At 32.8% G+C, this 16,961-nt stretch overlaps 1 protein-coding gene across 2 annotated transcripts; it reads left to right on the top strand.

The window, feature by feature from the left end:
• The first annotated feature begins 682 nt into the window (after positions 1-682).
• LOC101209881 (tRNA (guanine(37)-N1)-methyltransferase 1) lies at positions 683-8,932 on the top strand. Of its 2 annotated transcripts, XM_004146793.3 has the most exons (9): positions 683-1,765; positions 1,929-2,027; positions 2,830-2,949; positions 3,027-3,193; positions 3,609-3,679; positions 3,791-3,933; positions 8,048-8,159; positions 8,363-8,472; positions 8,585-8,932. In XM_004146793.3, exons 1-9 carry the CDS (start codon positions 857-859, stop codon positions 8,732-8,734), a joined length of 1,881 nt encoding a protein of 626 aa, XP_004146841.1. In that variant the 5' UTR covers positions 683-856; the 3' UTR covers positions 8,735-8,932. The 2 variants fall into 2 exon arrangements, with proteins under 2 accessions (XP_004146841.1, XP_031738903.1); XM_031883043.1 differs by lacking the exon at positions 8,585-8,932 and having other exon boundaries at positions 8,363-8,478.
• The last annotated feature ends 8,029 nt before the right edge of the window (positions 8,933-16,961 follow it).

The raw sequence follows: 16,961 nt of genomic DNA, 5'->3' as shown, positions 1-16,961 counted from the left end.
CAAACGAAGGTAAAGAGATGAGCAAGCTGTCGAGCTACAAGAACATGTGACTGCTAGATGTTTTTTTTTTCCTTTTGTTAAGAACTTAGTGAACATTTTATGATATATTTTCTTTAAAAATTAGACAAGACCTATGTTAGGTTTATTTTCTTAATATTTTTTTTTGTTTGCCAAACTTTTGTTTTTTTTTTTACTTTTATTTAAGGGACATTTTTTAAAATATCAAAATAAATTAAAATATTTACAAGTTATAGAAAAATTTTGAATTATATTACTGATAGTTTTCTATCACTAAAACATATCAATAAATATAATTTGCTATAAGTTGTAAATATTTTGTAAAATCTATTATTTTAAAAAATTCTCCAATAAAACAAGTAGAATTTTCCTTGTTTAAAAGTTTGAAAATGTTATTTGTTTTAAGTAATAACCTTACCTTGATTTCGAAAAAAAAGTTAAATTTGACTCTAACCACTCTCTTAAGCTTTAGAGAGAATTAATATTTAATAGAATTTGTTATATTTCTAAATTTTAATTAAAAATGTTTGCTATCCACTGTAATTATAACTGATTTTTAAAAGTAGAAAATTTTTACAAACTATTTGGATATTCATACTTTTTTTTATAGGTTGTAAATACTTTGGTTTGATTCCTATTTAATTATCCAATATCTCTTCTCAACTAATGGATGCTTTTGATTTGGGCAGCCAAAGTGTAAGAAAGGGAAGAAAAAACAAAACAAAACCTTTAAACCCTTTTGAACGGTTGGTTTATCACTTTACCTTCGGCCGTTCAACTTTCCGGCAGCCGCCATCAAACCTGATTGTCGCCGTTCGAGTCGTTCGCCAATGAGATTATGGTTACAAAGCTCTTCCTGAGGCCACAGTCGCTTCCTCTCACTGCCTTTTCCCCGAAATTCATCTTCCCCCATAAGAATTCTCTCCCGATATGCTTCACCTCACCGTTTTCCTCCACCACAGTCCACTCCCAATCTCAATTCTCTCACCAAAGCCTCTCCTATGGACCTTCTCTTTGCAAGGGTATCCATCCATTTCCCTCAGTTTCCAGACAGTCTCCAATCGATCATTCTCCACCTCTTCTCAAGACCCTAACCGGAAATCTGGAGAGAGAGCAGTTGCAAGACCAGGAAAATGAAGGAGCTATATTGGACGAAGATGCCTTCACCCGGATTTTCGACGTTGCTGCACTTCGAGTTCCTTCCAGAGGCTGTTTCGAGCTTGAGAATCGACTGCGTGGCCATCTCTTAAACTGGCCGCGGATTCGCAACATTGCTAGAGTTCCGGGGGATGAGGTTGAAGCCGAAATGTTGGAGCTTGTAGGAGAGCAGAATTGGAGCAATTCCGATGATGGAGATGGAACTAGTATTGATTTGTTGCACCGAAGAATTTATGGGAAAGCTGAGGGTGATGGGGAGCCTCTGAGTCCCGTGCTGTACAGGGAAAAGCTAGTGAAAACGTTCGATTCAAAAGGATATGTGAACTTCAGACATTTGGCGAAAATGTCAAGGCTGAAGAGAAGGAAGGAGAAGAAGGAAGAAGGGAGAGATGAAAAGATGAGAAGAATGGGGAAAAGTGAATTTGCCATTGTGGAGGTTGTGGAGAGTGAGGAACTGGAAATGGATGATATGAAGGGATTGTTGGGAGATGGGTTTAAGGGTGGAAAATGGAGGGGTTCGACTAGATTGTTGCTTTTGGATGAACAATATGCAGCCAAAGGCGTAGAAGAGCTTCCAGAAGCGATTAAGGTAGCTGTTATAGTTACTTTTTCAACAATTTGATATAAGTATCTGTACTTCATTCGCGTTTCTTGATTTAATGTTTCTTGTACATCTCTCTCATTAGCGTGAAGTTGAGGAGAGCCTTGTCTTGTGTCTCACTTGTATTTTCTCTTGGTTTCTTCTACTGCAGGCTCTGCTGAAAGGAGATACCCAAGAAAGGATGAAACCGACAATTGAGCTTGTGAGGTGCAGACTTACTTTATTTTATGATTATTGGCAGATGAATGAGGTATTCACAAAATGGGAGAATTTAGGTGTGTTTGTTATTTGTTTATTTTTAATCTAATTCATTCCATCATTTCAATTTTCAATTTTGATCAATTGCTTTTTATCATTGAGGAGATACTACGATAGTCTCTAATTAATCTTCGAAGGGAACCAAATTAATTGATTTTGTTAAGGTCTCTCTCGGTTATGAGATTTAGTAATGCCTTTTTCAGTTTTCCATGTTGTATCAATTCATTTTGATAAAAGAATTATAGGTTCCAGAAAAATTTGGTGTTCAATCATTTCTTTGCATGGTTGATTAGTTAAGAAGTTCGGATGTACATAATCTGGTTTTTTCTGAAGCTAAGAAGTGGAAATGCTACATCTACTTGACTATATTTTATCTTCTAAGAGATTGAATAGAGGCATGCTATTGCACACACACGATTCACTGCATAATTGATATATTATTAATGACGATGATGTCAATTTGAGTATAACTCATTTTGTTTTTGCATAACCAAGAGTTTAGATATTTGAATGTTCCCAACTCTATATATTGTTGAACTAAAAAAACATCAATAATGTTGATCGATTTCAACACAAAACTTGGAAACATCTCATTTATTGAAACAAAAGAACCTTTAGAATTGCATATTCCCTGTCGGCCCCTAAACTACTAAACACATTTCCCTTGTCAGATAAAACTTTACTATTCTGGCCAAATGATATCAGTATATTGTTCGTCTCTGTGTGATGAATGTAAGAATGCACAAATTGGCTGTTGAAATTCACTATCGAATGTCCCTTTGCACTACTTTCAGGTTTTGCAGGCTTTGCTTCCAAAGGATATGATTATTCCTTCAGCGTTTGAAACCGTTGGACACATTGCACACCTAAACCTCAGAGATGAACATCTCTCATACAAAAAGCTTATAGCGAAGGTAAATTAGGGCATGTCTTCTATCAAATATAATGGAATTCAATCGTGCTCTCATAAGAAAGCAGGCTTTCCATTCAGGTTATTTTGGATAAAAATAAGCCAAAGATACAAACAGTAGTGAATAAGAGTGATGCCATCAGCAATGATTACAGGACAATGCAACTTGAGGTTTTAGCTGGGAACCACTCCCTTGTGACCACAGTAGTTGAGAATGGTTTACGATTTCATTTGGACTTGGCAACAGTGTAAATTCTCCTCTCCTCAAAACTAGTGCAAAACTAATTGATATTTCTTCCCTTTTATCCAACTGTCATAATTGTATCATGGATGGTAATCTAACATATTTTTGGGCATATTGAGAGCAATGTTGAAATGGTTAGTCATGTTAAAAAATTACTATCAAACTTGCCTTAAGTTATTCAAAATCAAATTTGATGATATGAAGTCCCATTTAAAAGTGTACAAGTTAAATGCTAAATTGATTTTGAAGGATGAAAGGGGTGTGTGGAAGTAGTTTTTAATTTCGTACATGGAAAAATTGATCTTAACCATTTCAAAATCACTCCTCCACTATCCCTTCAAAATGACTAACTTGATAATCTCTCTCCCTTGCAAGTACTGGAATTTTCTTAGAAGGATTTTTAACCTCTCCCCTTTCAGGTATTGGAATTCAAGGCTCGCAACTGAGAGACAGAGGCTACTAAGTGTCTTTACCTGCAATGATGTTATTTGTATGTTTGTCTTAGATTCTAAAGTTAACTTTATGCTTACAGTGAAATAAGATATAGGGGCAAAAATAATAATTTGACCATTTCCTTTTCCTTTCAAATGGGAATGAAAAGGTGATGTCTTTGCTGGAGTTGGTCCAATATCAATATCTGCTGCAAGAATAGTAAAGAAAGTATATGCCAATGATTTGAATCCGTATGCAGTTGAGTATCTGGAAAGAAATAGTGTTGCCAATAAACTCGAGAGGAAGATTGAGGTATGAGATCTTTATAATTTGCAACTTCAATCATGCTTTCTTGTTTGAAGATAAAGGGTTGAAAGATACTCTCTTTTATTGGTTTTAGAATTAGTGGGCTTAGGCCAAATGAAAGATTAACCCTAATATTCCTTCCTTTTTTACATTAAGCTTGTTGTCTATTTATTTTTCCCTATTGTACCTTTGTTAATGTGAGAAAATAATACGAAAGTCAGATCATGGTTTTTCTCTCGGTTCTCGGATTTTCACGTAACTTAGTGTAGTATTTTCTTTTACCGCTTTCAATATGGAATCAGAGTGGGTAAAGATGAAACCCTAGACACCAACATTCATGGAACCCAAACAGAAACTAACCACGAGAGAGCTGCCACCACCGCCGTCGCCATGGAAAAACTACTCCACTAGCTTCAGACGTCGTCGGGCGAGTAGTCCGGGTCCACCCTTGGAGCTAGCCACACCACCTAGTGAAGGACGTGAAAAACAAGTGATCTCATCAATAGGATGCCCTCTCGTGTCCTCCACCTCCAGTCTCACTTAAAATGTCTCAAGGAGTCGTATCCCTCTATCCGCCTCACTTCTGAGGTACCCCTTCGAGTGTTTGGGTGTATTGCATATGTTCATAGTTGACTAAATTCACCTCTTAGGCTTAGGCGTGTGTGTTTATTGGGGATCCTCTTCATCAATGGTGCTATAAATGTTTCCATCCTTCTTCTCGTAAATATTTTGTCACTATGGATGCCATCTTTCTTAAGAATTAGTCTTTCTTTTTTGTTACCTTATCTGATTTCAATCCTCATCACATGGTCCTACGTACAATCCAAGTTCCTAGAAAACCTACTATAGGAGAAATCTCATAAAGGAAATTGGGTCCCCTACTGATTAGCTAGTTCCAGTCCAAAACTCTGAACCACCGTGAGATCAAGCTATGACTAATTCTATTGACTCATGTGCTCACAGTAAAATGAGTGAGAAAGACGGGTCTAATGTAGCTATTCTCAAAGATATGGGAGAAAAGGATAGTGTTGATGAGATTGAGGTTAAAGTAGAAACTGTTGGTAATGAGGTTGAACAAGATCATCCAGGTAATCTAGATGAGTACGATCCTTTTCTTGACATTCTTATCCTGTTGAGGAAAGGTACCAGGTTCGGCACGAAACACCCCATTTGTAACTATGTTTTCTATGAGAGCTTATCACCACAGTCCAGAGCCTTACCAACCAGCCTTGACTCTACCATCATCCTTGAAAATATCCACATTGCTTTAGAGTGCCCTGAGTGGAAAAGTGCAGTTATGGAAGAGATGAGAGCTCTTTAAAAGAGCAAGACTTTGGGATATATGCACTCTCCCTAAGGGACATAAAACTGTGGGATGTAAATGGGTGTTTACTCTCGAATACAAGGCAAATGTAACTTTGGACAAACACAAGACCAAGTTAGTTACAAAAGGGTTTACTCAGATCTATGGTGTCGATTACTTTGAAACTTTTCCCCAGTTGCAAAATTAAATACCGTTAGACTCTTAGTTATCTGTTGCTGTGAATAAAGAATGACCCAATATACCAGCTAGTAGGGGTAAAAAACCTGATCCGAATCGAATCGGTTCGGGTTGAACTGGTTTATAACAACAATATTACCGAATTGAACCGAGCAGGGTCGGGTCGAGGTTAATCGGTTTGGTTAAAAATTGAAATTAACTTAGTTTCTTCTTCTGTGTTTTGTCTTCCGTCTACTCTCTTCGTTCGCCCTTCCTTCTTTCTGTCTTTCGTTCGCCATTCTCCGTTTCTCCTTCCTTTCACACAACCATTCGTCTTCTGTCGTTGTTCGCCATTCTTCAATTCACCTCCATTTTCATCTCTTCCATCACCGTTGTCATGAAATGGTGATCGTTGGCACCTTCCATCCAAATGTATAAGACTCCTCTTTGACGGCTGAAGATGCCGCACCGTTTCAATACTTCACGTAATGGCATGTCCCGCCATGGTGAGGTGAAGGTCACAACGGCTCCTTAGTGGAATTTGATGGTTTGTTTCACCATGTTTTGCTCCTTCCGTCGGCTGCCGGAGCACATGATGGTAACAGGAAACTCTAGGGATCTGGTTTACTGAATAGATATTGCTTGCGATTTTCACTCCTACCTTGGGTCTCTTGGGTTACGGGTATTTGATTTTTAATCTCTGCTTCATTTTCATATTTCGTTGTATTGATTGTGAAGAGTGGTTTTTTTATGTGTGCTTAAGAGAGTAAGTTTGTTTATATTGGAGTGAGAAAACAAAGTATTATTGATGTGTTTTTCCATCTCGTAAGTTTCAAACTGGCTTTTGTTGTGTTGTTTGATGGGATTTTGGATGTGAGTTTGTTTGAATTGGTTTATGGGATGCTCAGATTGGCGAAAATGTGACTGCACTGGATTCATCTTCTGTTGCTAGTGATGGAAGGAAGGAGAGGAACATAAACTAAAGAAAGAAGTAGATCAGAGAGAGGAAGAAAAGAGACTCGACCCGACCAAATGTTGTGTTGAGATCTGTTAGTACATAAACCACATATTTCGGGTCGGGTTTGAAGAAAAACCGACCCGACCCGACCTAAATTACACCCCTACCAGCTAGATGTTAAGAATGTGTTCTTGAGTGGAGACTTGGTAAAGGAAGTCTATATGATTTATGAACTCCCTTCAATGTTTGAAACCCAGTTTGATCATTGGGTTTGCAAACTTCAGAAATTCTTGTATGGGCTAAAGGAGTCACTGAGAACATGGTTTGATAGGTTTACTGCCTTTGTCAAACCTCAAGGTTATAGTCACGGGCACTGTATCACACTTTGTTTACAAAAGTCTTGAAAGCTAGGAAGACCACAGTGTTGATTGTTTATGTTGATGACATTGTATTATTTGGGGATGACACCATTGAGAGCATCCAATTGAAAATGAAAATTGGTGATGAGTTTGAAATTAAAGACTTGGAAAATCTGAAGTATTTCCTTGGGATTGAGGTAGCTAGATCAAAAGAATGTATCTTTGTATCTAAAAGGAAGTATATCCTTGATTTGCTGACTAAGACTTGTATGCTGGGATGTCGTCCTGTTGATACTCCTATTGAATTCAATTGAAAACTGGGAAATTCAGGTGATAAAGTTCCAATTGATAAAGAAAAATTTCAGCACCTTGTAGGAAAGTTGGTCTACTTGTCACACACTAGACTAGATATCTCTTATGCTGTGTGTGCCCTTAGCCAGTTCATGCAGGCCTCCTATGAGGAACACATGGAGGCAGTTAACAAAAATTTGAGATATTTAAAAATAACTCTTGGTAAAGGGTTGATGTTCAGGAAGGCTGACAGAAGAGCTGTTGAGACCTATATTGATTCTGACTGGGTAGGGTCCATTGTTGACAGAAAATCTACCTCTGGCTATTGTACTTTGTAAGGGAAAATCTCGTAACTTGGAAAAGTAAGAAGCAAGGGGTTATGACCAGAAGCAGTGCTGAAGCCGAGTACAAGGTGATGAGTTTGGAGATATGTGAGGAAATTTGGCTATAGAAGGTTTTATTTTACCTTCATTAGGACTATTATGAGGTGCCGATGAAATTATTCTGTGATAGTAAGTAACTATTAGCATCGTTAACAATCCAGTTCAACATGATAGAACTAAACATGTAGAGATTGATAGACACTTTATTAAAGAAAGTCTAGACAATGGTTGCATATGCATTTTGTATATCTCCTTGAGTCAACAGGTTACTAATATTCTCACCAAGGGGCTTTTTAGACAAAGCTTTGATTCATGTGTTGACAAATTGAGCCTTATTGATATTTACATCCCAACTTTAGGGAGTGTGTTAGAATTAGTGGCCCAAGGAAATAATAACTCTAATATTCTTTCCTTTTTTACCATAAGCTTGTTGCCTATTTATTTTCCCTTGTAGCTTTTTTAATATGAGAAAATAATAAGAAAGTTAGATAATGGTTTTTCTCTCGATTCTCGGGTTTCTACATAACTCGGTGCATATTTTTTTTTACCGCTTTCTATAATTGGTAGTCATCATCTCTATAGTGTCATACTTGATTATGAGGTAGCTAGCATGTCTTCTCATTCGTTACTATATCTTTACACTATCAAGGTTTTTAACATGGAAGGAAGGAGATTCATCCGCGCTATGTTTGCAAGTGAGAAAGCTCCTAAAATAACACAAGTTGTCATGAATTTACCAAATGATGCTGCTGAATATCTAGGTTTGATTCAAACCCCTTTTCCCTCGCATCAGCATCATACTACAACCATCACACATGTCATACCATCAATTATATTAGGATTCAGACAGTATCTTTTTTTGGATCATGAATTTGGTTTATTCTGAATTTAGTAGTATCTCACTTCAGAACTGCTTATGCTTACTTCGCCTTGTCCCTTTACTGTTTTTCTTCTTATACCGCAGATGCTTTCAAAGGAATACTAAGAGACCGATCAGATAAAGAGTTTACATTGCCGATAATCCATGTTTATGGATTCTCTAAAGCTCGAGATCCAGAATTCGACTTTCATGAGGTTTGATGCTAAAAATTGTGTTCAATTTTTTTCACATTTCTGCTCATGTGCTTTCTTCATCTTTTTCCTACATGATGACTCTCTATGGTTGTAATTGATGTGAATATTGCAGAGGATAAGAATTGCAATAACTGAGGTTGCAGTTGATGTGAATGTGCGAAGGGTCCGACTTGTTGCACCAGGAAAATGGATGCTATGTGCTTCATTTAGACTTCCTAGAAGTGTAGCTTTGTCAAAGCCTTACACTTCACATGACATGTAAATTACATAAACCATTTTTCCCCTGATGTGATATGTTCTATTGTTTACATAAATTTACACTCTTTACTTTTGTAAAAAATTTAGGCTAAATTATAGAAACAAAAAAAAACCATTCCATGCACACTATTAAACTTAGGAATGACCCATTCCTAAGTTTGAAGATGAAGATTTAGAATAAGATAGAACAAGCTCTTTTGAAGATGTTCTTTCATTAGAAAAGGAAATAGAAATAGAAGGAACTTAAGATGAGATTTTAAGTGGGAGTTGAAGGTAGAAAAATAGATTGGATAGGTAATGTTGGACTATTTCATGAATCACATACATTGCTTTCCAATCACCGTTTCTTCCATCCCTACTAGAATTACAAAAACAAAGAGTAATATTTCTACAAAATACTAATATGAAATAGAGTACTTAACGAACATGTGATTCTAAATGCTAAATTTTTAGCCAATTTTTGCTTGAAACCATAATCCAAATCCATTTCGACCAAGACTTCAAAGTTTAATAGTGTTCCAATCAGCAACCACTTCAAAATTTAACAGTTGTTTATGTTTATTTTATTAGTTTAAATCCAATTTTGGTTTCTATATTTGGTATATTGTTCTACTTTGATTTTTAAATTTTTAAGAATAATTTTTTAGTCAATCAACTTCTAAAAGACGTTGATCCTTTGTCATATTGTTTCCTATTTCTTATTTCTTGTTTATTTAGAAAGGAGAAACAAAAAAACGGACTATGTTTAATAACTATTTTTGTTTTTTGTTTCTTGAAAATTTGATGTTGCCATAAGTCGAAGATAATTTGGTTCATTTGGCCATTTTTTACCACTCTCTAAAACATAATTTTAAAACATTAACATTATCAAATACACATAAGTCCCGTAACAAAATTAATAACTATAATACAATAGATTTTATGATTCATATGTTGTTAAAATTTGATTTGAAATATTATTTTTCATTCAATTCCTTTGTCTTAAATGATGTTGATTCAAATTCAAATCAATTATATTATTATGTGAATGTCGTTGTTGTAAAATATTAAAACAACCAAAATGAATATTTTAGTAAAAAAATTATATAGTGTAAAATTTTGATTAATAAAACATTTGACAAAAGATAAAAGTTAGTATATTTGATTTTTCTATGAAGTGTAAATATCTTGTTAAATGTTTCATTTTTACCGATTCACCAAGTACCCAAGACTATAAAAGATTATTACGAAAAATTGATAAAATAAGGAAAAAAAGAATACAAATCATCCATGCTGGGAGTTGAACTAACACATGAATGACAAAAATAATTTTCAATTATATGCCTCCCCTACCAATAAGCCAGCTAGTATTTTAAGAAAATGGAAAATAGAATCAAATAAAATGGAAACAAAAGTAACACACTTTAATCAAATAAACTCGAAAATAGTTTTGTTCGTTTTTCTCTCTCATAAACTCAACTCTCTCACGTCCCTTCTCTAACTCCCACAAACCCTGTATTTTTATCTTTTTAAAAATTGAAATCTTGAACCAAATCGTAAGAACACTTAATAGATTAAAAAAATAAAAAGAACTTGTATATTGGTGTTAACATTTCATGGCAAGGTGTTCACAAATCTAAAAGATAAAATAATCAATAGAATTTTATCAACATTCGCTATAAATATTTGAATTCATTTTACTATATTTGAAAATGATCCCTGCTTTTTTCTATAATTAAATACTTGTTTAATCATTTTCAAATTGTTAACACTACAAGAAATTCATTATTCAATGATAAAGTTATAGTGATAAAAGTAATTTTTATCACTAAAGGTTGATTTTTAGTGACGCAAAAAAGAAATGTCACAAAAGATTATTATTAGCAACATGTTTTTAATTAACGTCACATAAAGAATTAGAAACATGTTACTAAAAATAAAATAGTTTTAGCAACAAACTTAAATGTTGCTAAAACTTAACAAATTTCTCCCATATAATTTTCTTCTAACTTTTCATTAGAAATTATTAAACTATAATTTTGTCTTTATTTTCCCTTTCTTCATTGTCTTCTCGACGAAAGAACCCAAAAAACCCCAACCCATCCTCATTCTTCTCCATCTCTACGAACTTTCTTCTCAGTGATGGTGACCAATTGCGATGGAGACCCACGGTGACAGAGACCCATTGCAATGGAGACCCATGGTGACGTCGAAGCTCAATGTTTCAAAGATAGCGACCTATGCTCGTTTTAAAGGTTTCAAAGTCAGGTTAGTGTTTAATAACTTTCACTTTTGTAAAATGCGATTGTGAAATTTAGGGATTTCACTAGAGATGTCAATAGTTTGTTAAATCATCTTGTTACTTAGATTGTCTTAAATTCTAGATTAGCATGTTTTCTCGGTTCAATGAAATATTTTCTTAGCTGTGAATTTGTATATTTGAGATTGTACTCATTTTAAATGTTTTGATCGAATCAATGGATTGAGAATCAGGATGAAGATGACCCCCCTCTCCCTCTTTATTGTTTGAGTTTTCAATTTAAACGTGTTCCCTCCTCATTGTGTGAGTTTTCAATTTAGACATGTCCCTCTCCCTCTCTCATTTTTTTCATTGTTTTATAATGTTTGAGTTTTATTCATTTGAGTAGTGCCATATTTAAAGGGTCTAAGTTTCGTTTTTTGCTTACATGTTTTACTTATTTATTATGTTATGCTACACATTTCAGATTTGACGCACAAATGGTTTTTTATACAAGATTTTAACGTTGACTTCGGTTGAATATGAAAAGAGTTTTTGGTTTGTATCTTATAATTTCGTTAGAAAAGATCATTTCATGATTCGAAGACTTGTAGGAATTTTTTGTTATGACTTATTTGTTAGACTTGTAGGAATTCCAAGACATGAAACTTCTTGATGTAATTTTATGGTTATAACTTTGGAACTAACTTTGGACATTCATTTATTTGATGTAACTCTTATAACTTAGGTTGACATTGCTTAAACTATTTATGAAATTATTCAAGTTTATTGACATATATTTCTTGTGATAAAGTTGGTGTTATTGCATATTGGCTAGTGATAATTCTTAAAATTATTATATTTGATAGTTTATAACAGATTTATATAATAAATTGGATATTATTTTTTATATAATAAAATAATTTTATTGACGTTTTCAATAACATCGTAAAAACATATATTTTTTTTAAAAAAACGTAAGAATTTTAGTGACGCACTTCAATACGTTGCAAAAGATATTTGTAACGGTCCAAATTAACCTTTAACAACATTATTTGTCACTAAAACATCACCTTTAGTGGCGACCATAATACGTCACTAAAAAAACAAAAAGTGACATAACATATGTTACTAAAAGTACGCAAAAACGTCACTAAAAGTGTATCTTTTGCGGCACATAATGATGTGTCGCTAAAACTTTTAGCTATGTGAATACAGTGACAATCCTAGCGACGAATAAGCTATTCGTCGCCAATACTTTTAGCAACGTGTTTTTGGGTTTTAGTGACGTTTTTCATGCACCACTAAAAATGAAATTTCTTGTAGTGCAGTTATGTAATTCTTATAGAAAAAAAATTCCACAACAATTATAAATGAACAATTATAAATGAGGTAAGATATGCTATTGAGTGATTATAATTTGGTGGCAATTTTAGCAATAATAATTAGATTAAATTTTATAAATATAACAAAACATCAAAATATTTACGACTTATGTAATAAAACAAAAAATGTCATGAAGTCGATAGAAAATTTTCATATATATTCATGAGTAATAATTAGGTTAATTTCCACAACAATTATTCATGAGCTAGTGCATTTTCACTAACTCGTTTATCTCTGTTTTTTTCTCCTTCATTTCTATATCCTTTTTCTTACTTAACAAAATTAATGCAACTATTTACAAAGTAATCTTAGAGAAATAATGTATATTAATTCAAAATTGATATTTCGTTATATAATTTATGTTAAAAGGGATTTTCAACTATGTCCAACACATTTCATATTTTCTTTTTCAATAATATTACTTTTTATTTTACAAATTTTAGTTGGGAGAATTGACTCAAGACAATGATTAATATTTAAAATAAAATACAAATAGTCCATGTATACAATACATTATTTGAAACTTTGCTCTAAAAATTATGTTAATTTTTTTTTGACCAAATTCAGTAAACATACTTTTTGACCAACTAGTTTCTAAAATCTGTCTATATTTACTCATTACACATTCAGTGAAATACTTTTAAACTTAATAATGTGTGAGTTAATTTCAATCCAACCTCACTAATTTTAGGTGAACCATACAATATTGGTTTCAATGATAATCCAACCAAACTTACATCTTTCTTTTAAATTAGGTTTTCTAATCCAACATATATACCATATTTAAATATATTAATCATATTTATAAACCGAACATTATATTGTTTTTTATTTGAATTTTATACCTTACATTATTAAGTATATATATTATTCATTTAATTTATTTAATGTACCTCACATTTAATGAAATATAAATATGAAATGAAACAATAATACGTACCTTATATTAATAAATATGCCCTAAATTTAGAGAATATAAGTGTAGAATGAAACAAATGTATAAAACCATATAAATAATTTACATATAATTAACTCTACTGTTGTGGAACAGAGAAGGAAATGAAACATGTAAAAGGGGGAAAACCCTAGAATTTAAAACGTAACCCTAATTTATATAAGAATTAGGGCACCGAGGAAGATAACACAATAGTTATTGCAGAAAATAGGTTCATTATCCTTAACTTGTATTCGTTCTTGTTGTCATTATTTCTTAGATTATGCTGCAGAAAACAATGAAAAAGCTTTTATTATGAAAAGAAATCCAACGAAATCGAAATGTGCCTTAAATTACAAGGGAAGGAAATAAAGTCGTTACCATTCGTTGGAGTCGAAACTGATTGAAGACTTATTCGAAACTCTTGTAGGTCGATTGAATCAACTTTCCTATTCACATTTATCCTATGTTTTATCTAATTCTTATGGTGTAGTTTTTAGGGTTTGATAACTATATTGTTTCTTGATAATTAAAATTATAAATATTACTTCTATTCATGATTTTTTTTGTTTTTCTTTTATACTTTTCCTCCTAATGTTATCAAAATTTAAGAAATGAATGATACTTTTTTTTTTTTTTTATCTTCTAATTTTTTCTTTAGTTAAGAATTCAAACATTTCCTATAAAGATTAAGATAGTAAAAAATTTAGAGAACAAACTTAAATGTTTTAAAATGAATATGTTACATTTTTTGAGTTTATATGACTTAATGAAAGTACAAAAAGTTATATGGTTGAATTTTCAAATTTGTATCTTAAACATTTATAAATTTTCACCTCTCTAAAATTCTCTTACTTAATCATTTGATTGAAAGGCTAGGGTTTCATCTCGAGAGACATACAAAATTGATCCATTAATGGTTATTGTTTTAAAAAATTAAACATGTTAACACCCTATAGAATACAAAGTAATAATTAAAAACAATTTCAAAATCAACCTAAAATAAAAAAAAATTTAAAGTAAGAACTGAAGAAGTGAATTAGACAATTTCAGAATTATCAACATATACATGAAAGTCGTAAGTAATTAGTGATTGTAATTATAACTATTATCATTTTAAAAAAAGGTAAATGAATTAAGTTTCCATTGAATTCCCCCTGCAGTTTGGAATCAAAATCTTAGTAAAGAAAGAGAGAGAGAGAGGGTGAAAAATGGTATATATATTTGATGAAGTTTGTTTGATGATGGGAGAAGAGAATTCAGAATTTAGAACCCATATTTGCAAAAATGTGATGATGATTCTGTTTATTATTTGAATTTAATTTTGTTCTCTATGGGTTTTAGTAGACATCTCCCAGACACATATGGCTTTTTAGGTCTGACCATTTTGTTTTCTACTCAATTTTAGTCCTCACCAACTAACAGTAAACAGTTGATAGAGACCCTCTTTTAGCTACATCATTTTAAATCATATAATAATAATAAATGAGGCACTGTCAAATTAAAATATTGAACGACTCAGATTGATTCTATCAACATCTGAACCCTTCATCAGTAGAAGAGGATCTGAGATCATGAGTTTTCTTGAGATTCAGATATCTAAATTTATAATATATGTGATGTTTATGTTTATGTATATGTGTTTATGTTTGTGTGTGTGTGTAGGGCTTTTAGTTTTATGTGGTCCTCTCTAGTACAAATATATGCTTATGGAAATCTCCTTCCTTAGTTGTATAAAGCCACAAGCAACAGTTACTCTAACTTCTTTCTTCCCCCCTTTTTTCTTTTAATTTTGTACCAACAACCCATACCCTCATTCTTCCCACATCCATATATATTCAATTATATTTTATTATTATTATTATTATTATTATCAAAATGGACTAAATTATAATAATAACAACAATAATTTTGATTCAAGAAAAGAAAATAATGTCTTAAACATTGTCTTTCTGTTTCAACACATTCTACCACACAGTAATCCATGCATGCACCATGTTTTAGTTTCCATCTAAAATTCTAAAAACTTTTAACTTCCATGGGATAGATATATAAATGGGTTTGGAAAGAATTTGTAAATGAATGATTATTGTGATACGTGAAAGAGAGATGAGAAAGTTAATAATAATAAAAAAAAAAAAATATATATATATATAGATTAAAATTAGGTGGGATTGGAATGGATGTAGGAAAATAATAATTGAATTAGAAAGGGGGAGGGGGCAGGGGAAGGGAAGGCCACAATCTGCTCCCCAGAAGCGAAGAATCCATCATGTCCGCCCAAACTAAGCAAACCCTTTTTCTTTTGATATTATCTCACACGTGTCTAGACTCCCAAATTGCTACTTTTTCCCACGTGCCGAAGAAGGGCTTTCATTCCTTTCTCCCAAAACCCTCAGCCGCCTATTTCCTTCCCTTTAGCCCACTCTCAAATTTTGAGGTAGGGACCACACCTCTCTGTGGACCCCTAAACACAACACACAAACACACACAATCTCTTTCTCCAATCACCATCAACCCATTCCATTCATTATTACATCTTCTTTTTCTTTCTTTTCTTTTTCCCATCGAACATAAATACCTTCTTTTCTCTTTTTTTTTCTTTTTCTAAAATCATCCTTCATTAATAACCATAATTATTTCACATTTTCTTTCCAAACCTTTTCTTTTCTTACTACTCAAATTTAAACTTACATCAAACTAAATTTCCATTACTTTCAAACAAAAACGTTACTGTTATCCAACAAAATATATTAAAAAAAATGTTATATTTATATATAAATAAAAGAATTCCCTCTTAATATTTAAACTTTTAAGAAAAATCATTTCAACACACGTTAACATGACTCAATTCACAAAAAGTAAAAATGAATTAAACTAAATATTAAAATCTCCAACTTCACTTATTTGTTAAACTGAAAAAGAAAATAATAATGATACTCATAATAAATGTTTCATCTATACAACGTCTTGATTTTGCAATTGGGAATATCCAGATGAGGATCTAGGGGTAGGGAAAGGGGAGGGAGAGGACGAGAGGGATTCACTTAGCCACGTGGATGATTCTCATTTGGCAGTTACTGTGATTTTGATCCTACAATGTCATTGGGGACCTATTTTTTTCAAGCTAAACGCGTCCCAAGGCTTGGATGGTTCGATCATGCGATTAGGGCTTTTAGCCTACATGGCCCTTGACCGCCATATTATTACTAACGCATCACTTTGCGGGTTGCATGAAACACCCCCATCCCCCAATTACGTGTCCCTCTTCCATTGGTTCTTGTTACATTCGTACTATTGTTATTTTGATTGGATAATGGTGTTCTCTCTTTTTTACGTTTAGGGTTTACACTTATTAATTAGTTTCTTATCCCATAAAATAACTATTTTTTTTTCTTTCTTAAAATAACTAGAGAAATTATACAACTATTGCCCTTTTACATTTTTAACCATTAATTTAATTCTCACTAATTCATCCATTAACTTTATAAAAAATAATGGAATTTTCTTTTCAACTCTTTACATAATTTCGATACATTAAAGGTGTCGTGCCCTCAATCGGAATGTGTCCTTCCCTTCCGATTCTGAGCATGAATGCGACTTGGACAGCTTTAACGCCTCTACGAAGCTCCACAACATTCGATCTTTATACTTAAAACTTAATTTATTGAGAGCATGTTATGCAATAAGAAC

Source organism: Cucumis sativus, chromosome 3 (assembly GCF_000004075.3).
Source record: "Cucumis sativus cultivar 9930 chromosome 3, Cucumber_9930_V3, whole genome shotgun sequence".
Classification (NCBI taxonomy): Eukaryota; Viridiplantae; Streptophyta; class Magnoliopsida; order Cucurbitales; family Cucurbitaceae; genus Cucumis; species Cucumis sativus.
This window is presented reverse-complemented; position numbering and strand designations above follow the sequence as displayed.